General features: G+C 39.0%; 3 protein-coding genes across 13 annotated transcripts; all 3 read right to left on the reverse strand.

The window, feature by feature from the left end:
• Positions 1-6,300: 6,300 nt before the first annotated feature.
• LOC123875927 lies at positions 6,301-16,346 on the reverse strand. Of its 4 annotated transcripts, none has more exons than XM_045922034.1 (5): positions 16,152-16,346; positions 9,865-10,705; positions 7,879-8,640; positions 7,417-7,647; positions 6,301-6,583 (listed from the first exon to the last, which is right to left on the reverse strand). In XM_045922034.1, the coding sequence occupies exons 3-5, from the start codon at positions 8,632-8,634 to the stop codon at positions 6,401-6,403; spliced, it is 1,170 nt and encodes a 389-aa protein (XP_045777990.1). In that variant the 5' UTR covers positions 8,635-8,640; positions 9,865-10,705; positions 16,152-16,346; the 3' UTR covers positions 6,301-6,400. The 4 variants fall into 4 exon arrangements, with proteins under 4 accessions (XP_045777990.1, XP_045777989.1, XP_045777991.1 ...); XM_045922033.1 differs by having other exon boundaries at positions 7,879-8,660; XM_045922035.1 differs by having other exon boundaries at positions 7,879-8,643; positions 9,861-10,705.
• Positions 11,889-15,491, reverse strand: LOC123875926. 3 transcript variants are annotated; one of them, XM_045922030.1, is made up of 4 exons: positions 15,360-15,491; positions 13,394-14,155; positions 12,893-13,123; positions 11,889-12,219 (listed from the first exon to the last, which is right to left on the reverse strand). In XM_045922030.1, the coding sequence occupies exons 2-4, from the start codon at positions 14,147-14,149 to the stop codon at positions 12,037-12,039; spliced, it is 1,170 nt and encodes a 389-aa protein (XP_045777986.1). In that variant the 5' UTR covers positions 14,150-14,155; positions 15,360-15,491; the 3' UTR covers positions 11,889-12,036. The 3 variants fall into 3 exon arrangements, with proteins under 3 accessions (XP_045777986.1, XP_045777985.1, XP_045777987.1); XM_045922029.1 differs by having other exon boundaries at positions 13,394-14,158; XM_045922031.1 differs by having other exon boundaries at positions 13,394-14,158; positions 15,356-15,491.
• A 1,030-nt stretch (positions 16,347-17,376) lies between the features above and the next one.
• LOC123875921 lies at positions 17,377-22,787 on the reverse strand. Of its 6 annotated transcripts, none has more exons than XM_045922023.1 (4): positions 22,650-22,787; positions 18,822-19,583; positions 18,339-18,569; positions 17,377-17,668 (listed from the first exon to the last, which is right to left on the reverse strand). In XM_045922023.1, exons 2-4 carry the CDS (start codon positions 19,575-19,577, stop codon positions 17,486-17,488), a joined length of 1,170 nt encoding a protein of 389 aa, XP_045777979.1. In that variant the 5' UTR covers positions 19,578-19,583; positions 22,650-22,787; the 3' UTR covers positions 17,377-17,485. The 6 variants fall into 6 exon arrangements, with proteins under 6 accessions (XP_045777979.1, XP_045777976.1, XP_045777977.1 ...); XM_045922020.1 differs by having other exon boundaries at positions 18,822-19,586; XM_045922021.1 differs by having other exon boundaries at positions 22,646-22,787.
• Positions 22,788-23,870: the final 1,083 nt, after the last annotated feature.

A 23,870-nucleotide genomic window follows, 5' to 3' on the forward strand; every position in this document is an offset into this window, starting at 1 on the left:
GACCTATCCTGCCTAAATCCAGGTATTTATCCTACAATTTCTCTGGTCCTATCGCACCGTATCCTATTTCTCTTCCTAGAATCGTATTCATATACAATTCAACACTAAACACGCTATTTATTGTATATTTCAATATTCATTGCAATAGAATTACGTTCGGAACATAGGTACCGCCGCTAACAAAAATATACAAAAATCTTGTATAATTACGCATATTTATGTTGAGATCCACGCATTACATTATATTAACGCATTATATATAATTATTTATGTATATTTTTCAATATTTAAAGATTAAAACTTTTTATATCTACCTACAACTAACTCATTATAAAAATTATATCGAAATATTAATTCGCCCGTATTGAGTCTTATTCGCTTGAAATAACGTTTATTATCGCATATCAAATATCAGAATGTCGAAATCTAACGAAACTATTGTTAGATTAGAGGCTAAGAAAGAATTCTTGTTTTTATCAATTCAACAAATATATGATTTAAGTCTGAAGGTGAGTGATTCTGTGAACAGAACGAATTTCTTGTCTCGCGTTCAAAGTTTAGAAAAATTACGTCAAGATTTCGCGATAGTTATAGACGATTTAATTTCAGCCTATTTGAAACATGACCCTGTTTATACGCCGAACTATGCCCCGCTAGGCGCATTTGACACATTATACTGTCAAATTCAATATACTCTAAATGAAATTAAAAGTGAATCCGCTGTGTCACAGTTTGACAACCAATACAGTTTGTTAAATAAAAAATTACCTCCGCTGAATTTAAAAACATTTGATGGCTGTCCGTCAAAATGGACTGTCTTTTACGAAAACTTTTTGAACTTAATACATAACAACAATAGACTCACTGATGTACAAAAAGTTCAATACTTGGTTAGTTGTTTAACTGATAAGGCGCTTTTGGTTTGTTCTGGTATACCACCCACCTCTGAGAATTATCTTATTATATGGAACGCATTATTAGAGAAATATCAAGATACTAGAGTGCAAGCTACTCAATATATAGATACGATTTTAAATTGCAAACAAAATCAACCGCTCGAATCTTTTGTTGATCAATTTTGTTCCGCGCAAGCGGCACTGCAACGCCTAGAAATACCAGATTTATCAGACTTTATGATTACGCACATAGCACTCTCAAAGTTAAGTAAAGATGTTGTCACATTATTTGAACAAAATCATAAACACATTAAAATACCTACTTTTTCCGATTTAAATAATTTCTTAAAAGAACAATTAAAAATACAAACTTTACGCTCCGCTCAAGTTAATACTCACACTCCAAATAAAAAAACTAATTCATACAAACCTAAATCGCAAACTCAGACTTATACTAGTACAGTCAGCAACAACAATAATTATAATTTAAATTCTCAAAATATTCAACGTAAGTGCATAATCTGTAAAAATCAAGACGCTCATCCGCTTTACAAGTGTGAGGTTTTTAAAAACCAAGACGCTAAAACTAAGCTAGACATAGTGAGAAAAAATAGATTTTGTGAGTTCTGTCTAGGATTTCATTTAAAATTCCGCTGTAAGAGCCAAGGTCGATGTGGGAATTGTGCATCTAGCTTACATCACAGTCTGTTATGTAGCTCTTTTTCTAAGCCTAGGTATGAACCCGGGACCTCACAGTCACATGCCACCGCTTACTCACTGAACCGCTATGGTGCTAACAACAGTAACACTCCGATACAGATGCCACCGCAGAATGATAAATCTAGCGATTTACCAAAGATTACAGCACCGCTACCCGCACCTCACGCTCCGCCAAGTAATCCTACAGAATTAGCACTTTCAGTGACTACCTCTTCACGCAATTACTCGAAAGATACAACTGTACTTTTACCTACCGCGAAAGTAAATGTATGTAGTAACAATACGCAATACGCTATCCGTTTATTTTTAGATACAGGTTCAATGACTAATTTTATTTCAAAAGAATGTTGCCAACGCTTAAATATGAAAATTAAATTCGCTCCGTCAGTTGTAAAAGGCATTGGTCAAACAGAAAGCACATCCCTGGGATTCGTAACATTTAAAATTTACTCTCGCTTTGACTCACGCTGTTCTTATACTATTACCGCTAGGGTGATAGACACAATTACCGACCACTTACCAAACGCTCGTATCGATGTTTCCCAGTTAACTCATTTACACGCATTGCCATTGGCTGACGACGATTATCATACTCCAGGGCCGATCGATTGCCTAATCGGTAATGAACTGTTCCCCTTCTTGCTTGGGTGTGACAGAGTGGTCTCGCCTCGTTCGTCTGTAGTCGCGGTTCAAAGCACGCTAGGCTACATACTGATGGGGAGAGCAGACTGCGCAACTTACAACTCGACTCACCGCTCAAACGATTTTAAAACTTTTTTATGTCACACAGACTCTCCGTCACTTGATGAAATTACTGAACGCTTTTGGTCATTAGAAAATGTACCTAATAAAATTCACATAAGCCCTGATGATGAAGCATGTGAACGCATCTTTAAAGTTACTTACTCACGCGATGAAACAGGCCGATATACTGTTCACTTACCCTTTAAAGATGATCCCGCTAAACTCGGTGACTCATACTCGATCGCCAAACTCCGCTTTCTTCAATTAGAGAAGAAATTAAACGCTAATCCCGCTCTTCGTAAAGATTATAACGCAACCATTCAGTCATACATAGACAAAGGTTATCTTACGAAAGTAGACAACCCTTCACGCGATATAAATTGTTATTATATTCCGCACAGAGCTGTTTATCGCCCTGATAAGCAGACTTCGAAAACTCGTATCGTTCTAAACGCTTCAAGTCGAACTACCTCCGGAAAATCGCTTAACGATTTATTATATGTAGGTCCTAACTTACAAAATAACATATTTGAACTCTTAATAAATTTACGCTTATTCTCAATCGCAGTAACCGCAGATATTGAAAAACATTATTTTCAATTAAATTTAACGCCCGCGCATCACGCTTTTCAAAGAATTCTTTTTAGATTTGACACTGAGCAATCTATTGACACTTATAACTTCACCGTAGTATCATTTGGAGTATCTAGTTCACCTTATCTCGCCATGAGAGTCGTGCGTCAGCTAGCTGAAGACAGCATTGACAGGTACCCGCTCGCAGCTAATGAAGCTACTCATCACATGTACATGGACGATTACATAAACTCAATCGATGGTTTTGAGAAAGCCAAAGAAACTTATCATGAAATGGTCGATATGTTCAACTCAGGTGGTTTCAATTTAACCAAATGGATCTCCAATGACACTAAATTTCTAAATGAAGTTCCTAGCTCTCATAAAAATCCACACGCAATTAATTTTGATTCAGATGCTCAAGATGTTACAAAAATAGTAGGAATGCAGTGGCATCCTAAACTCGATACTTTTACTTTTAAAATCAACGCTAAGGAAAGTCCACGCGATTATACAAAACGCTTAATTCTTTCGATTACCGCGCGCCTGTTCGATCCAATCGGTCTAATAGGTCCTGTTACCGCTTTTATGAAACTTCTCGTCCAAGAATGTTGGAAATTAAATCTCGACTGGGATACTCCAGTACCCAGCTCAATCGCTCAACAGTTTGAACAATTTTGTAATGAACTACCACATTTAGAACAAATCAAAATTCCACGCTACGTAGGGATGAACTCTGAATCCCATGTAACGCTCATAGGTTTTTCTGACGCTAGTGAAAAATGCTATGGAGCCGCCGTTTACATACGCGTAAGTTCAGATGAACATTCTTCTGGCTCTGTTCATTTGCTCGCTTCAAAATCTAGAGTCGCACCGCTTAAGAAAACATCACTCGCTCGACTCGAGCTTTGCGCATCTCTTCTATTAGCCAGTTTAATTGATTTGATACGTGAAACTCTTAGTAAGCGCTGCAAAATAAATAATATTTACGCATTTTCTGACGCAACAGTAGCCCTTTCATGGCTCTATTCTCCCGCATATAAATACCATACATTCGTTGCCAATAGGATTACCGAAATTAATTCAAAGTTATCTGCTGAACATTGGTATCATATAAAAGGACGCGAAAATCCTGCGGACATTATATCTCGTCCAGTCACGCCGAAAGAATTATTAGAACGCAAACTTTGGTTTAACGCTCCTCAGTGGACAACGCATCCTATATCGCGATGGCCTATAACGCCTTTTCAAGTAAACGCTCATAATGAAAATTTTGAAGAAGCAAAAATTACTGTTCTAGCAGTTAAAACTTCTGTTTCCGACACTCAACATCCGATTGATATCTTAGCCGAACGCTCTTCTAGCTGGTCTAAATTATTGCGCACCATTGTTTACATGTTAAGATTCTCCAAACGCTTAAAATCACGCGGTTCTATTACAGTTTCAGATCTAGATTTTGCAGAAACTTATATAATTCGCTATGTTCAAAATAAACATTTTTCTCAAGATATTCACGCTCTCAAAAATAATAAACCTTGCTCGAAATCGATCTTAAAACTTAACCCATTTCTCGCAGACGACATCATCAGAGTTGGTGGTCGTTTAAGCAATTCGCAATTAAATTTTGGTCAAAAACATCCAATAATCTTACCTTCTAAAGACCGCATCACTCAACTAATAGTTGATTATTATCATATCACTAATTTGCATACAGGACCCGCGTTATTACTCGCTTTACTCAGACAGAAGTTCTGGATCATTGCTGCCAGAAACTTGGTTCGACAACGTGTACACAAATGCAATATTTGTTTTCGCACCAACCCTCAATCTACTTTTCCACAAATGGGAGAGTTACCCGCTTTTAGAGTAGCGCAAGTTAAAGCCTTCGTTCACACCGCTGTGGACTACATGGGACCTTTCTTTGTAACTCACATTCGCCGCCGAGGTATTAAAAGTCATAAAGCGTACGTCTGCATATTTACATGCATGACTACCAAGGCAGTACACCTAGAATTAGTCTCAGATCTTAGTTCTGACTTATTTCTTGCAGCTTTTTTAAGACTAAGCGCACGCAAAGGCCCTGTAAGTCTAATATACAGCGATGGAGCTACTACATTTTTTGGAGCTAAACGCAAATTAGATGAACTTTACACTCTCATACAGTCCAATGCTCATAAAAATTTCATTGAAAATCGCCTCGCAGAACATCGTATTCAATTTAAACATAGCCCGCCTTACGGCCCGCATTTTAATGGTCTTAGCGAAATTAACGTTCGCTGTGTAAAAACGCATTTATACAAGGTAGTAGGGACACAAATCCTTACTTATGAAGAATTAAATACAATTATAATTCAAATCGAAAACTTATTAAATAGTAGACCATTATGTATTTTAAGCTCTGATCCGTCAGATCTTTCCGCACTTACGCCCAATCATTTTCTTAATCTCACTCCCGCAAAATATTTACCTGTCGAGGATTTAACGGATATTCCTGACAGCCGCTTATCCCGCTATCAATTGTTATCTAAAATTACTTGTTCTTTCTGGAAACGCTGGAGCCAAGAATATTTGACTTCTTTACAACACAGACAAAAGTGGAATACTCCATCCAACCCTGTGAGTCTTGGAGCTGTTGTTGTAATCAAAGACTCCAACGTTCATCCTCTTTGTTGGCCTCTAGGAGTTATAGAAGAACTCTATCCAGGGAAAGACAGTATAATTCGAGCAGTCAAAGTTAGAACGCGTTCCGGAAGCTACATCAGACCTGTAGTTCGGATATGCCCTCTACCTTCTCAATAGGCTGCTATTAACTCTATTTAAACGCTTTTAACGCTATAATTTTTATCTCTCTGTCTTGCAATTCGTTCTGTTTAGAGGATTACCTCTAGGCGGGGGAAGTTGTAAGCGCCCTCTAGTTACTTAAGTTATTATTATATATTTAATTACGCTATCATACATACACACATACAAACACTCACGCACACATAAAATTCCATCCTATTACCCGCTCTTACACCCCGCTCCTGTCAGTTACCTTTGAACCGGCGTTTACGCACGTCGAGTCTGAAACCCGCTAACTGCGTGACGCCCGCTATAAAAACGCCACGCGCCGCTTGTGTAAAAAACTCATATAACGCTAAATTAATCACGCAAAAACCCGCTATTAAACTGTAAAAACGCTACGCTAAGTACATAAGTTAAAACCACATAAACTTTAAAATTAAGTGAAGTGTTCTGCGAATCTGTGCTTCGAAGAAACTATCCACGGAATACGAGAAAGGGAAGACTCCAAACCACCGGTGACCTATCCTGCCTAAATCCAGGTATTTATCCTACACTAGCTCTGCACCAAATTTTATCAAAATCGGATAAACTGTTGGGCCGTGAAAAGGTAGCAGACAGACACACTTTCGCATTTTAATATTGTAGTATTGATATGGGTTCATACTATTTAAAAGTATTTGTTCTCAAAGAATGCCCATGGCTACAAAATCGTCGACGATGTCGTTGAGCCGCTCCTTGTACAGCGTGCTAGGGGGGAGCGCGAAGTCGGTGAGGGCGATGTCCTTGCTGACGGTGGGCGCGTCCGCCTCCTCCACCGTCACCACCAGCAGGCAGAACATGGCCAGCATCAGCCCGTAGGGCATAACCTGAAAAAAGTTTAAAAATATTTAGGTACCAAAAAGAAAAAATTGTTAATTTCCAGTTCCGTACCCGAAGAGTGTCAACGGGATCCTACTACCTAGTCTCCACTGCCCGTTCGTTCGTCCGTCTGTCTATCTGTCAGCGGGTTGTATCTCATGAACTTTACTAGATCAAAGAGTATCTATTTCTATTGGCGCTATAACCTGAAGGCGGCCATGAAGAAAAAATGAAAGTGTAATTTCTTGTAAGATAACTAGTAGGTACAGTTTTTTTTTTTTTTTTCTTCGGGGGAGGAAAAAATCCCTACGGACTTCTGCCGGCTGGCAGGGTGTGTCCGACTTGCACGGACTAAAATAACCTCCCCATGTCGTCCAAGGTGAGCACGGAACTGCGTGGCATTACTTCGTGCTGACCTCCCAAATCTCGTTTTTCCTCTTTTCTTCTTTTTACCTCTCTTCTCTTCTAATCACTATAGCCCTCAGCATTTGGCAATATCGCTGTACAACAGGTACAGTACCGTTCGTGTACGAGTCCGACTCGCACTTGACCGGTATTTAATTTTTGTCCGATGCATCTGTATTGTGATTTGTGGGTAGGATTGTAGGTGGGTAGGACTTTGTGTCAAAAGTACGATTTTACTCCTTATTTTAAAGGTGAACCCTACTTTTAACATGACGGTTTACTCATAAAGTTAAAATGGAGTGAGAACTCATTTTGTACGGACTATAATCGAAATAGTTAACTATGGTTAAAACCCTTCTCATCCTGATCGGAGATCCGCGCTCTAATGGATTGATCATGATGATGATGACACAAGTAATAGATACACATAGGTTACCTTTTGCAACTCGTAGTCGAAGTCCTCCCTCGGGTATATCTCGTTAGGATCGAGGTCGAGTCTCCGGAGAGCGGCGCACAGTTCCGTGTAGTACAACTCCAAGGTCTGCTTGAAATGCTTGTCTCGGAACTTCTTGTCCGAACCACTGAAGATGAAGTACATCAGGTCCAGGATAGGATTCGCCTGCTGCAGCGTTTGGTAGTCAATCGAAATGATGTCGACGGTGCCGTCCTGAAATAGCGGAAAATACCAACACAAGCGCAGCGAGCGAAAAATTGTTTCAATAACGGAACGAGTCTTCGAAAGTTCAAACCCTACCCGTTTATGTTAGGAGTTAGGACAAGCATAGAGATTGTTATTTATTTGATCTCAATAAATAAACGATTAGGAAAGGTTCCAGTCTAATGACCGAATCGTCAACAGTTCAACCCTCATAAGTCATACGTTGCTCAATAAACTTACCTCGTTAACCTTGTGCATCAAATTGCTCGGCCTATAGTCGCCATGACCTATCACCGGCCGCTTCATGGGTTTGTAGAACATCAACATATAATCTTTGTCGTCCCTTATTTTCCGGACGAACTTGGAAACGCGTTCCTTATTCTCCTCTCGAGTAACTTCTAAAGCAGTTGTGATGACAGTGTCCATGTAAGCCATGATGCCGTCTAAAGAATCAACCTTTGATATTGTGTCAGTGGCTTTAAACCCTTCCGGATCCTCGATAGACCAAGCGATTGATAAGGCGTGGAGTTTCGCTAAATTCTGAACACTTTTCGACGCATACTCCCAATCCACTGACTTGAATCTGTCATAAGCGGTGTATCCAGATGCTGACAAATCCTCTAAAACTATCGCCTCTCTTAAATACTCTTGACTGTGGCCATAAAACTTGGGAGTTACCAGTCTATGTACTTCTGGGACTTTGTACTTTTCCTCCAGTTCTTTATACCTCTTCAGTAACACATTGTATCCAAAACTCTCTATTTCGAAGATAGAGAAAGGCGCAAAGCTCCTCATTTTTTCTCCCGCTACTGCTACTTTGACGAATAACTTGAGCTCCTCATTATTCGGTGCTGAGATACTGGCTTGGTATATAAAGCTGGTGTAGTTCGCTCCTCCGCTTGATATCTGCTTGGAAGATATCTGGCAATCTTCGTAGCCTTGTTCTTTGGCTACTTTCGCGAGGATTTCGTTGAGAACTTCTTCGGCTTCCGACATCGTGGACTGCTGCAAGTGGTATGGTGCCATGAAATTTAAAATATCAGGGTTAACAAAACAAGCGATTGATAACAATAGTAATTATTGTTTTTAGATATTACGTATTTTGGCATGTAGGTAGCATACGAGAAATCGTATCGTTTGTTTTTTATGTTCATAAACTAGCTGATGCCCGCGACTTCGTTCGCGTGAATTCAGAAAATCTCATAGGAATTGTTTGATTTTCTGGGATAAAAAGTAGTCTCTATCTTAGTTAAAAGTATACGTAACTAGGTATATTTTATTGCTTAGGTACTGTAAAATATAGCTATCTATTCCTAACAACAAAAATTCCCTGTAGGTACCTACCTAGGTACCTAGACATTATCCTTCTGCAGAATATTTAAAGCTGTCTATGTGCTAGCTAATATTGTCAAGATGTGGATTCGGTTTGTCCGTTCAGTCCAAGACTCGGTCTATCGTGCGTATAAAATGTTTTAATCGAATACAATGCTTACTAAAAAATAAAAGCCATTCGCTAAAATTGTACAATATCAATAATAAACTGATAAGACGTGATAAGTAAGTGATAATAATACACGGATGTAAAACATATAACACGTAGTTCAAGGCATTGTGATGAAAGATTCAAACTAAAAGATTCAAATTCAAAAGGTAAATGTAAATTTTGATCAAGTTACCATTAGGTGGTGTGCTTGGTTGTGTGTTAGATATATTTATTGTGTCTCTCTAAACTCTAAACAAATTACTAAAATTTAGGTAGATAACTATTAAACAGGGATTTAAAAAGTCATCTCGATTAGTTACCGAAGCTAGCCAAAAACAAATTACCTAGGAGATATGTGTCCAAAAATGACTGTTTTTGACACTTTCTGCAATCCAATAACTAACTAGGTACAACTAAATTAATAGTCCCGGGAGCTGGGACCGGGCCGCTAGTGGCTGGAGCGGAACTCTGGCTGGCGACCCTGGAAGGACGACCGCTTTTTGTGGAGCAAGCTGTCGTGCCTACATGCAAAGTGCACGAGGCCAGGGGAGTGCATCCTCCAGGATGAGCCACTGGGCGTCGCGCAAGAGAGGCACCGGTGCACGTTCGTAAGAGTTCCCGGAGCCTCTTAATATGCGCTGAGGATGGCCACCGAGGGGGTTTTAGTGGGTAGAAATCCCACATAACCCGATCTCTCCTCAAAGAGGTCGGGTACCTATCTTGTGAAACTGGTAACTACATACCTAGTAAATGTTTCTGAATTCAACTCTTCAACGTCCAAAACTCTTATCCTGTTATGTTTAGAGATCGATTAAATCGAGCACAGCTTGTAGCGACTAAACCTTGAACTAAACTGAATGATGATTCAATTCTCGCGCGAAATCGCAGACGACGCGCTTCCCTCGGATGACAAAACGCGGTAACCCAAAATTAGTGAAATTGAGAAAAACGTGTTTGAAGTTTCGTCAGGTCTTTGTATCGCCTACTTTTGGCTGCCAAAATGTGATAAATAATCTGCAACAACGCTGCATAGGATGCCGCATTTTATCAGGACATTGCGCGTAGATTATGCAGCAAGTACTACGTTGCGCTGTTTTGTCGCAATCGTTGAAATCTTGGTGGACCCAGTTCATTATGACAAAACATAGTACCCTTTATGCATTAACACGATTTGTCAAAATATTTGATAGGATTTATTTGTCACAGTTTTTTGCATTTTCATAAATGAGAAAAAATTTAATAGAGAAAATTATTTTCCACACTACGGCATAGTTTAGGAGTAGGAGATCAAATTAAGCTATGTAACGACTAAACGCGTTAACCCGGGTTGTCGCATTTTGTCATTCGAGGGCAGCGCAGATATTTTGCAGCTGATGCGCAGTAGTTTGAGGTAAATAGGGTGCTTATATACTCGACACGTATATAAAACAGCATACTGTATACACGCTGTGTTTTATTTGTACACTAGCTCATGCCCTATAGGTCAGCACATTAAAGACTAGCTAACCTAAGGTTAGGCTTAGGCTTTGCGTAGGTGGAATCTTTTAAAATCCTTAGTGGTGGTAGAGTCGTTATAGACGAAACCTACATGAAATATCGCAATTTTCAAGTTTCTAGACTGTCATCTGAATGTTATATGCCAGTCGGTAGTGTAACCTTGATACGAAGGATAACCTTCATGTAACTAAGTACCAACAATTCAGTTGGATGAACGATGTCCAAATACGTCATTTATTTATGTGTATATCATGCGCATGATAAATTGGGTAGATAAAGTTTTATCTGATTGCCAGTATTAAATTTTGGGTGAAACTGTACCATTTATCCTTTTGAGAATACCCTTTTGGGATCCTGCCCTTAAGGGCAAAATTAAAAAAGGGAGTTCATCACAATAAAAAAAGTTATGGTCAAAAATGTAATTTAATGTTTAAAATAGTTTTTATAAAAAATACGAATTTTATCTTAAAATTAAATAACTTTCATGTTACAACTTTAATTAAACCTAGTAATACTCGTTTAATATTTAAAATTCATTTAACATGTTATACGTCTAATTTATATTGCCCATTATTGCGAAATTATCCACAATATATATTATAGTTTTTTTTACATGGTGCTTGCTATCTAATCTTAAAAACATATGAAAGGAAAAGCCCATGACTCTTTCAAAATCAATGGGAAAAGCTGATTGTCTGGCTGATTGATCTATCTACGCACAGCTCAAACTACTGAACGGATCGCGGACTGAAAGGCATGCAGTTAGCTGTTATGACAAAGACATCCGCTATTTTGTTTGAAAATTCAAACCACAACGCGTGAGCAACACAAATTTAAAACTTCTATTGAGTTTGTTTCTGTAGTCCACGCTTAGTATTTTTATAAAAAACGTCTAAGTACGTCATGATAGCTATCTGCACGCCAAATTGCAGTCTGATCCGTCCAGTAGTTTGAGCTGTTTCCTTTTGTATAGACTAACAACTTTATAATATAGAACCTAGGTTAAATACGCGACAGATGTACGAGATGGTAATCAGGGTATGAGCGCTCGCCCGCAAGGGTAGGGTTAGCGCGGGGGCTGTGCGGGTGTTCGGGGTGTCCCCACCCAGTTTTCCATTTCGACCTGTCGCGTACTATAGTAATGTATAATAATTATAGCTGATGCCCGCGACTTCGTTCCCATGGATATAGGTTTTTAAAAATCCCGTGGGAGCACATTTATTTTCCGGGATAAAAAGTAGCCTATATGTGTTAATCCAGGGTATAATCTATCTCCATTTCAAATTTCAGCGAAATCCGTCCTGTACTTTTTGCGTGAAAGAGTAACAAACATCCATCCCTACGTACAAACTTTTGCGTTTATAATATTAGTCGGATTTAAAATTCATTATACATTTACTATTTGAAAGCGTTTGTTCTCAAATAATGCCCATTGCTACAAAATCGTCGACGATGTCGTTGAGTCGCTCCTTGTACAGCGTGCTGGGGGTGAGCGCGAAGTCGGTGATGGCGATGTCCTTGCTGACGGTGGGCGCGTCCGCCTCCTCCACGGTGACCAGCAGCAGGCAGAACATGGCCGTTACCAGCCCGTAGGGCATAACCTGAAAAATAGTAAAAAAGATTTATCAAAAAAGCTACATACTTTAATAAGATTCTGTTTTTGTGTGTTGCGTGTAAGTACTGTCCAACACCTAGTTTCTCCTTTCACCAATGGTTGCCTGGTAGAGATTGCTCTGAGCAATAAGGCCGCCTTTTCATAAAATTGTTTTTAGTTTTAAGTTTCTTTGTTTTGTCTTGATTACTTAATGTTTTGTGCACAATAAAGTTTTTTATCTATCTATCTAACTTAGGCATTTTTTTGGTTCCGTACCCAAAGAGTGTCAACGGGACAATACTACGTCTCCACTGCCCATTTATTTGTCCGTCCATCGGTCAGCGAGTTATATCTCATGAACCGTAACTGCTAGAGTTGGTCAAGGTGTGTATTTCTATTGCCGTTATAACAACAACAAAAATTTCAAAATTACCGTCATGAAGATTGAAAAATGGGAAAGTGTTTTTTTTTGTAAGATGGTGTATACCATCGTACAAAAAAAAAAAGGTCGCAATAGCGCGGACGCTGTGCAGGCGTCCCCCCATCCCGATTACCATCTCGACCTGCCGCCTACTATAGTAGTTAACTATGGTTAAAATTAAAACCCTTCTCATCCTGATCGAAGACCCGTGCCCTTTACCGAGCTGGTCAAGGACACGGAGGTTGATCATGATACATACCTCTTGCAACTCGTAGTCGAAGTCCTCCCTCGGGTATATCTCGTTAGGATCGAGGTCGAGTCTCCGGAGAGCGGCGCACAGTTCCGTGTAGTACAACTCCAAGGTCTGCTTGAAATGCTTGTCTCGGAACTTCTTGTCCGAACCATTGAAGATGAAGTACATCAGGTCCAAGATAGGATTCACCCGCTGCAGCGTTTGGTAGTCAATCGAAATTATGTCGATGGTGCCATCCTGAAAAGGGTTTAATGTCTTTACATTTTGTAAAGCTAGTGTGCTAGCGGAAAATCCTAACACAAGCGCAGCGAGCGAAAAATTGTTTCAATAACGGAACGAGTCTTCGAAAGTTCAAACTCCACTCGTTTATGTTAGGAGTTAGGACAAGCATAGAGATTGTTATTTATTTGATCTCAATAAATAGACGATTAGGTAAAGTTCCAGTCTGGTGACCAAATCATTCAACAGTTCAACCCTCATAAGTCATACGTTGCTCAATAAACTTACCTCGTTAACCTTGTGCATCAAATTGCTCGGCCTATAGTCGCCATGACCTATCACCGGCCGCTTTATGGGCTTGTAGAACATCAACATATAATCTTTGTCGTCCCTTATTTTCCGGACGAACTTGGAAACGCGTTCCTTATTCTCCTCTCGAGTAACTTCTAAAGCAGTTGTGATGACAGTGTCCATGTAAGCCATGATGCCGTCTAAAGAATCAACCTTTGATATTGTGTCAGTGGCTTTAAACCCTTCCGGATCCTCGATAGACCAAGCGATTGATAAGGCGTGGAGTTTCGCTAAATTCTGAACACTTTTCGACGCATACTCCCAATCCACTGACTTGAATCTGTCATAAGCGGTGTATCCAGATGCTGACAAATCCTCTAAAACTATCGCCTCTCTTAAATACTCTTGACTGTGGCCATAAAACTTGGGAGTTACCAGTCTATGTACTTCTGGGACTTTGTACTTTTCCTCCAGTTCTTTATACCTCTTCAGTAACACATTGTATCCAAAACTCTCTATTTCGAAGATAGAGAAAGGCGCAAAGCTCCTCATTTTTTCTCCCGCTACTGCTACTTTGACGAATAACTTGAGCTCCTCATTATTCGGTGCTGAGATACTGGCTTGGTATATAAAGCTGGTGTAGTTCGCTCCTCCGCTTGATATCTGCTTGGAAGATATCTGGCAATCTTCGTAGCCTTGTTCTTTGGCTACTTTCGCGAGGATTTCGTTGAGAACTTCTTCGGCTTCCGACATCGTGGACTGCTGCAAGTGGTATGGTGCCATGAAATTTAAAATATCAGGGTTAACAAAACAAGCGATTGATAACAATAGTAATTATTGTTTTTAGATATTACGTATTTTGGCATGTAGGTAGCATACGAGAAATCGTATCGTTTGTTTTTTATGTTCATAAACTAGCTGATGCCCGCGACTTCGTTCGCGTGAATTCAGAAAATCTCATAGGAATTGTTTGATTTTCTGGGATAAAAAGTAGTCTCTATCTTAGTTAAAAGTATACGTAACTAGGTATATTTTATTGCTTAGGTACTGTAAAATATAGCTATCTATTCCTAACAACAAAAATTCCCTGTAGGTACCTACCTAGGTACCAAGACGTTATCCTTCTGCAGAATATTTAAAGCTGTCTATGTGCTAGCTAATATTGTCAAGATGTGGATTCGGTTTGTCCGTCCAGTCCAAGACTAGGTCTATCGTGCGTATAAAATGTTTTAATCGAATACAATGCTTACTAAAAACTAAAAGCCATTCGCTAAAATTGTACAATATCAATAATAAACTGATAAGACGTGATAAGTAAGTAATAATAATACACGGATGTAAAACATATAACACGTAGTTCAAGGCAATGTGATGAAAGATTCAAATTCAAAAGGTAAATGTTGATCAAGTTACCATTAGGTGGTGTGCTTGGTTGTGTGTTAGATATATTTATTGTGTCTCTCTAACCTCTAAACAAATTACTAAAATCTAGGTAGATATCTATTAAACAGGGATTTAAAAGTCATCTCGATTAGTTACCGAAGTTAGCCAAAAACAAATTACCTAGGAGATATGTGTCCAAAAATGACTGTTTTTGACACTTTCTGCAATCCAATAATTAACTAGGTACAACTAAATTAATAGTCCCGGGAGCTAGGACCGGGCCGCTAGTGGCTGGAGCGGAACTCTGGCTGGCGACCCTGGATGGACGACCGCTTGCTGTGGAGCAAGCTGTCGTGCCTACATGCAAAGGTGCACGAGGCCAGGGGAGTGCATCCTCCAGGATGAGCCACTGGGCGTCGCGCAAGAGAGGCACCGGTGCACGTTCGTAAGAGTTCCCGGGGCCTCTTAATATGCGCTGAGGATGGCCACCGAGGGGGTTTTAGTGGGTAGAAATCCCACATAACCCGATCTCTCCTCAAACAGGTCGGGTACCTATCTTGTGAAACTGGTAACTACATACCTAGTAAATGTTTCTGAATTCAACTCTTCATCGTCCAAAACTCTTATCCTGTTATGTTTAGAGATCGATTAAATCGAGCACAGCTTGTAGCGACTAAACCTTGAACTAAACTGAATGATGATTCAATTCTCGCGCGAAATCGCAGACGACGCGCTTTCCTCGGACGACAAAACGCGGTAACCCAAAATTAGTGAAATTGAGAAAAACGTGTTTGAAGTTTCGTCAGGTCTTTGTATCGCCTACTTTTGGCTGCCAAAATGTGATAAATAATCTGCAACAATGCTGCATAGGTTACCGCATTTTATCAGGACATCGCGCGTAGATTATGCAGCAAGTACTACGTTGCGCTGTTTTGTCGCAATCGTTGAAATCTTGGCGGACCCAGTTCATTATGACAAAACATAGTACCCTTTATGCGTTAACACGATTTGTCAAAATATTTGATAGGATTTATTTGTCACAGTTTTTTGCAGTGAAAATTATTTTCCACACTGGCATAGTTTAGGAGTAGGAGATCAAATTAAGCTATGTAACGTCTAAACGCGTTAACCCGGGTTGTCGCCTTTGTCATTCGAGGGCAGCGCAGATATTTTGCAGCTGATGCGCAGTAGTTTAAGGTAAATAGGGTGCTTATATACTCGACACGTATATAAAACAGCATACTGTATACACGCTGTGTTTTATGTGTACACTACTAGCTCATGCCCTATAGGTCAGTACATTAAAGACTAGCTAACCTAAGGTTAGGCTTAGGCTTTGCGTAGGTGGAATCTTTTAAAATCCTTACGAAACCTACATGAAATATCGCAATTTTCAAGTTTCTAGACTGTCATCTGAATGTTATATGCCAGTCGGTAGTGTAACCTTGATACGAAGTTTAACCTTCATGTAAGTAGGTACCAATAATTCAGTTGGATGAACGACGATGTCCAAATACGTCATTTATTTATCTGTATATCATGCGCATGATAAATTGGGTAGATAAAGTTTTATCTGATTGCCAGTATTAAATTTTGGATGAAACTGTTCCATTTATCCTTTTGAGAATACCCTTTTGGGATCCTGCCCTTAAGGGCAAAATTAAAAAAGGGAGTTCATCACAATAAAAAAAGTTATGGTCAAAAATGTAATTTAATGTTTAAAATAGTTTTTATAAAAAATACGAATTTTATCTTAAAATTAAATAACTTTCATGTTACAACTTTAATTAAACCTAGTAATACTCGTTTAATATTTAAAATTCATTTAACATGTTATACGTCTAATTTATATTGCCCATTATTGCGAAATTATCCACAATATATATTATAGTTTTTTTTACATGGTGCTTGCTATCTAATCTTAAAAACATATGAAAGGAAAAGCCCATGACTCTTTCAAAATCAATGGGAAAAGCTGATTGTCTGGCTGATTGATCTATCTACGCACAGCTCAAACTACTGAACGGATCGCGGACTGAAAGGCGTGCAGTTAGCTGTTATGACAAAGACATCCGCTATTTTGTTTGAAAATTCAAACCACAACGCGTGAGCAACACAAATTTAAAACTTCTATTGAGTTTGTTTCTGTAGTCCACGCTTAGTATTTTTATAAAAAACGTCTAAGTACGTCATGATAGCTATCTGCACGCCAAATTGCAGTCTGATCCGTCCAGTAGTTTGAGCTGTTTCCTTTTGTATAGACTAACAACTTTATAATATAGAACCTAGGTTAAGTACGCGACAGATGTACGAGATGGTAATCAGGGTATGAGCGCTCGCCCGCAAGGGTAGGGTTAGCGCGGGGGCTGTGCGGGTGTTCGGGGTGTCCCCACCCAGTTTTCCATTTCGACCTGTCGCGTACTATAGTAATGTATAATAATTATAGCTGATGCCCGCGACTTCGTTCCCATGGATATAGGTTTTTAAAAATCCCGTGGGAGCACATTTATTTTCCGGGATAAAAAGTAGCCTATATGTGTTAATCCAGGGTATAATCTATCTCCATTTCAAATTTCAGCGAAATCCGTCCTGTACTTTTTGCGTGAAAGAGTAACAAACATCCATCCCTACGTACAAACTTTTGCGTTTATAATATTAGTCGGATTTAAGATTCATTATACATTTACTATTTGAAAGCGTTTGTTCTCAAATAATGCCCATTGCTACAAAACCGTCGACGATGTCGTTGAGCCGCTCCTTGTACAGCGTGCTGGGGGTGAGCGCGAAGTCGGTGATGGCGATGTCCTTGCTGACGGTGGGCGCGTCCGCCTCCTCCACGGTGACCAGCAGCAGGCAGAACATGGCCGTTACCAGCCCGTAGGGCATAACCTGAAAAATAGTAAAAAAGATTTATCAAAAAAGCTACATACTTTAATAAGATTCTGTTTTTGTGTGTTGCGTGTAAGTACTGTCCAACACCTAGTTTCTCCTTTCACCAATGGTTGCCTGGTAGAGATTGCTCTGAGCAATAAGGCCGCCTTTTCATAAAATTGTTTTTAGTTTTAAGTTTCTTTGTTTTGTCTTGATTACTTCATGTTTTGTGCACAATAAAGTTTTTTATCTATCTATCTAACTTAGGTATTTTTTTGGTTCCGTACCCAAAGAGTGTCAACGGGACAATACTAGGTCTCCACTGCCCATTTATTTGTCCGTCCATCGGTCAGCGAGTTATATCTCATGAACCGTAACTGCTAGAGTTGATCAAGGTGTGTATTTCTATTGCCGTTATAACAACAACAAAAATTTCAAAATTACCGTCATGAAGATTGAAAAATGGAAAAGTGTTTTTTTTTTGTAAGATGGTGTATACCATCGTACAAAAAAAAAAGGTCGCAATAGCGCGGACGCTGTGCAGGCGTCCCCCTATCCTGATTACCATCTCGACCTGCCGCCTACTATAGTTAACTATGGTTAAAATTAAAACCCTTCTCATCCTGATCGAAGACCCGTGCCCTTTACCGAGCTGGTCAAGGACACGGAGGTTGATCATGATACATACCTCTTGCAACTCGTAGTCAAAGTTATCCCTCGGGTATATCTCGTTAGGATCGAGGTCGAGTCTGCGGAGAGCGGCGCACAGTTCCGTGTAGTACAACTCCAAGGTCTGCTTGAAATGCTTGTCTCGGAACTTCTTGTCCGAACCATTGAAGATGAAGTACATCAGGTCCAAGATAGGATTCACCCGCTGCAGCGTTTGGTAGTCAATCGAAATTATGTTGATGGTGCCATCCTGAAAAGGGTTTAATGTCTTTACAAAATGTGCTAGCTGAAAATGCTAACACAAGCGCAGCGAGCGAAAAATTGTTTCAATAACGGAACGAGTCTTCGAAAATTCAAACTCCACTCGTTTATGTTAGGAGTTAGGACAAGCATAGAGATTGCTATTTATTTGATCTCAATAAATAGACGATTAGGTAAAGGTCCAGTCTGGTGACCAAATCATTCAACAGTTCAACCCTCATACTTTGCTCAATAAACTTACCTCGTTAACCTTGTGCATCAAATTGCTCGGCCTATAGTCGCCATGACCTATCACCGGCCGCTTTATGGGCTTGTAGAACATCAACATATAATCTTTATCGTCCCTTATTTTCCGGACGAACTTGGAAAGGCGTTCCTTATTCTCCTCTCGAGTAACTTCTAAAGCATTTGTGATGATAGTGTCCAAGTAAGCCATAATGCCGTCTAAAGAATCAGCCATTGACATTGTGTCAGTGGCTTTAAATCCTTCCGGATCCTCGATAGACCAAGCGATTGATAAGGCGTGGAGTTTCGCTAAATTCTGAACACTTTTCGACGCATACTCCCAATCCACTGACTTGAATCTGTCATAAGCGGTGTATCCAGATGCTGATAAATCCTCTAAGACTATCGCCTCTCTTAAATACTCGTCACTGTTGCCATAAAACTTGGGAGTTACCAGTCTATGTACTTCTGGGACTTTGTACTTTTCCTCCAGTTCTTTATACCTCTTCAGTAACACATTGTATCCAAAACTCTCTATTTCGAAGATACGGAAAGGCGCAATGCTCCTCATTTTTTCTCCCGCTGCTGCTACTTTGACGAATAAGTTGAGCTCCTCTTTATTCGGTGCTGAGATACTGGCTTGGTATATAAAGCTGGTGTAGTTCGCTCCTCCGCTTGATATCTGCTTGGAAGATATCTGGCAATCTTCGTAGCCTTGTTCTTTGGCTACTTTCGCAAGGATTTCGTTGAGAACTTCTTCGGCTTCCGACATCGTGGACTGCTGCAAGTGGTATGGTGCCATGAAATTAGAAATATCGATCGATTGATAACAATACTAATGATTATTTTTTACATGTTAAGTATGTGACATGTCCGATACGAGAAATCGTATCGTTTGCCTTTTATGCGTATTATAAACTGGCTGATGCCCGTGACGTCAAACGTGTAGATGCAGGTTTTTAAAAATCTCATGGGAATTCTTTGATTTTTCCATTTGGCCCATTTCTTGGTGGTAGTTGGGCTCCAGGTCTTTAATTATACTCATACAAAGTTGAGAACTCATAAATCCGTTGCTCCGTTGCGATACGATTGAAGGACAAACCAACAAAGAAACACACTTTCGTTTAATTTTTTTTTAAATGTAGCTATGTCCCATTTTTTAAGTTTTCTGGATCGATTTGCAATTTTTTTAATCAACAGCAAGAGTTCCCATAAAAAATCTGGATCCAACTCCTTAATCCTGATACTGCAGATTTACTGCCCACCAAATATTCACGAAGTGTTCATAGTGAATTAATATTGTAGGTACCAAGCAACGACTTCATGCTTGGACTCCAAGTCCCAAATCGTCAACCCTGATGATGCAAGGTACAGCACTTCTAAACTATAGTGATTTAGGAACTACAAATGGCGCAATATTGTTTTAGGTACTAAGCATAGACTACATTATTGAACTGCAGATCCCAACTCCTCAATCCTGATGGTGAAAGGTGCTGAACTCTTAAGCCGTGAAGATTCGGGAATTTCTGATAATTAATTGATATTTTAGGTATCAACAACAGCTTTATGATTACACTCCAAGTCCAAACTCCTCAAACCTGATGATGCAGGTCACAGCACTCCTTAACCACAGCGATTCAGAAACTGTTCTTGGTGAAATAATATTGTGATTGTCAAGCATAGACTTAGTTATTGAATTCCAAGTTCCAACTCTTTAATCCTGATGCTGCAAAGTAGGTACTGAACTCTTAAACAGTGTGGATTTGGATTGTTTTGCTGGTAAATTGATATTGTAGGCACCACCAAGCAATGACTACTTACACTAAAAAGCTTACAAAAAAGCACAAATTAAAAAGTTGTAAAAAACTGACTTCCAAAACCACTACAAAGTAGTTAGTTAAAAATATTTTTGTTTCTACACGTGTATGCATGTATCAAGTCGAGCGAGTATAATTTAAGAAACTAGAAACTTAAGGGCGAAGCTTCCTCGATTTTGTAGTGGTTTTGGAAGTCGGTTTTTTTAATTTTTTATATCCCATTAGTGATAATTTGCAGGTACACACCGAACCAACAAGTTTTAGCGAAGGAATACTTACTATATTTTCCAGGAGTATAAAATTTCCTGTCGACATTAACTTTCAGCAGAATATAATATATTCATCAAGATGGGAATCGGTTTGCCCGTCCAGTCCAAGACTAGGTTTGTCGTGCGTATAAAATGTTACTAGGTAACTACAATGCTTACGCCTGGCTATAAAAGCCATTCGCTAATTGTGTGATATCACTGATAAGACGTGATAACTGATAATACACGGATGAAAAACATAATATAATCTACTCGTAGTCCAAGATATTGTGGTAAAACATCGATGGGTATTCTTTATTCGTTCTTTATTTATTATAATATTACAACATGACGCCCCGTCAGGGCTTTGCAAAGTACAACATTGGTATTTAAAGCTAATATTACAATTCTAGTGTTAACAATTATGAGTTAATTAAATGGTAATAATTAATTAAAAATACAATGTCACATATAAATAAGTGTTATTTAAATGACGATTTGTAAGTATGTTCAGTGCCGCGCACAGGCTTTGAAGCTAGGCTAGGCATTTAGGCAGGAACGAGTGGCGTGAAGAGAGTTTGGAGCTAAGGTAAGCTTTTGGGTTGGAACCTATTTGCTGGCTTAATGGAAAGGAAGCATTGAGTTATTACAACTACTGACTGCAGTAAGCAATGCTTTTATGCTTCTATGACGTGCCACGTGGGACACCACTGTCACTGAGATAATAAAGTTATGGAATCTCTCAGTGCAGCTCGTTAGGTCACAGGCTCCTACACTATAATATTAAATTGGGTGCGCTTTGCAATTTTGGTGTTTTTTTTCACATTTGATATCAATGAGTCGATTTCGACAACATCCTGGTACTGGTTGATAACAATATTTTCCGGAATGACCTATCGCATACGAAAAGTTCTATTTCTCAACCTTATTAAATAAAAAAACATGAATGGTATGTAAATAAATCATCATCATGATCAACCCATTGCCGGCTTACTACTAAGCACGGGTCTCCTCTCAGAATGAGAAGGGTTTTGGCCATAGTGTACCACGCTTGTCAAGTGCGGATTATTTACCTACTTATATATTTTTCACGGAGTGTGAAACTGCTCCTACATATATTTGATTTTAATTTGAGTATTTGGTCTGTCAAATCCATTGATGTTGGACTTCATTAATCGAGATGAGCACTCTCATATCATATTTTCAGACATCGGTAGGTATCTATCTACGTAAATTCCTAAGTTTTGCATCTGTAATTTTATTATTGTTAAACATTCTCAGTGTTTATCCATACACTTTGCATTCAAGGTTAAGTAAGTAGATATTAAGTAAGTAACTATTATAATTATCCTAAAATAGAATCCGCCGATAGTTGATCTGCAGATTAGGTAGGTATTTTAGTTATTGAATGAGGATATATGAATTAGATAAATAATTAGGTAATAATGTTAAAATATAGAATAAGTTGGTTTATATTATAAAATGCGTGCTTGTTGATGAGTAAGACAAAAGATCGAAAAAACATGAGAGTAGAAGAGATAGCGTCTGTAAACAGTAATAATTTATTCACTTTTAACCAATTCGACGCCAACGAAGTCGCGAGCATCATCTGTTGTGATACTTACAGAGATAGCTTGCATACCAGGGATAGATCAAAAAGAGCACTTTCCTCATGTGTACATGAAAAGATGATGGCAAGACTCGTAATACTAAAAGTCTAATAAATTAGATTTTAGACTAGACAAAATAAAAATGAAAACTACTTAGGTACCTACCTACAAATGTTTGAGGATTCAACTATTCAACGTCCAAAACTCTTTGTTTAAAGATTGATTATTATTATTAGTAAATCGGAGCACAGCTTCCAGCGACTAAGCCTTGAACTAAACTGAATGATGATTCAATTCTCGCGCGTCGTAGTCGTAGTACTGTTCCCTCTGGTAGAGTGTAGTTAGGAGGTAAATAGGGTGCCTACATACTCGACGATCAGATATTTCGAGTTATAGTACCTAAGTGACTCTATAATTCAATTATTGACATTCAACAAGATGTAGTTCAGAACTAAACCCCGACTACTCCTCTTAATAAACGCTGAAATACCAATAGTAACTTGAAAACTAAAACCCCATTACGATCGTCTTAATAAACGCTGAAATATTATAGTCAAATAATTTTTCTGTCCCTTGGTATATTTTAACGTTGAAGACATTTATATTTATGAACTCAGAATGTTCTCCTCTTTCATTTGACATCCCGCTCGATACAATAGCGAAAAAAAATTTTGGAGACCCCCACTTTTTTCATGTAATATCCGTTAGGTCAATTTTTAGGGTTCCGTACCCCAAAAGGACTTGTTGTCTGCCTGTCTGTCTGTCTATCAGAAACTCATTATTTAAAAGAAGAATAAAAAAGTAGTGTCGTACTCTTTAAAGGAGGTTTCATAGTAATTGGTCTTGATGGATGAATAATATTCGAATTGTGGCTTAATTTGAAGATCATTCGCGGTTTTTTATAACCGAAAATACTAAACTATAGGTAAGTCGAACAAGGCACGAGACGACATGCAGCAGGATATCTGTACGATTAATTTATATTATTTTATATTATTAATATTATTGTAAAAGTTAAAACAAGGAACTGTTTTATGCACGTGCACTGGCGAGATTAATATGCGCGACATGTCGTTGGTATTAAGTGACAAGTGGATCGACGCGCCATGGTTGCAATGCAAATCCATATTCCATCCATATTAATCCATACGAATATTATAACTCCCAGGGGGTTCGATCCCGGGCACGCACCACTAAATTTTCAGTTATGTGCGTTTTATATAACTTGCTTTAACGGTGAAGGAAAACATCATGAGGAAACCTGCATGCTTGAGAGTTCTCCATGTTCTCAAAGGTGTGTGAAGTCTGCAATCCGCATTGGGCCAGCGTGGCAGAGTATGGCCTAAACCCTTCTCATTCTGAGAGGAGACCCCCGTACTCAGTAGTGGGG

Source organism: Maniola jurtina, chromosome 20 (assembly GCF_905333055.1).
Source record: "Maniola jurtina chromosome 20, ilManJurt1.1, whole genome shotgun sequence".
NCBI classification, from domain to species: domain Eukaryota; kingdom Metazoa; phylum Arthropoda; class Insecta; order Lepidoptera; family Nymphalidae; genus Maniola; species Maniola jurtina.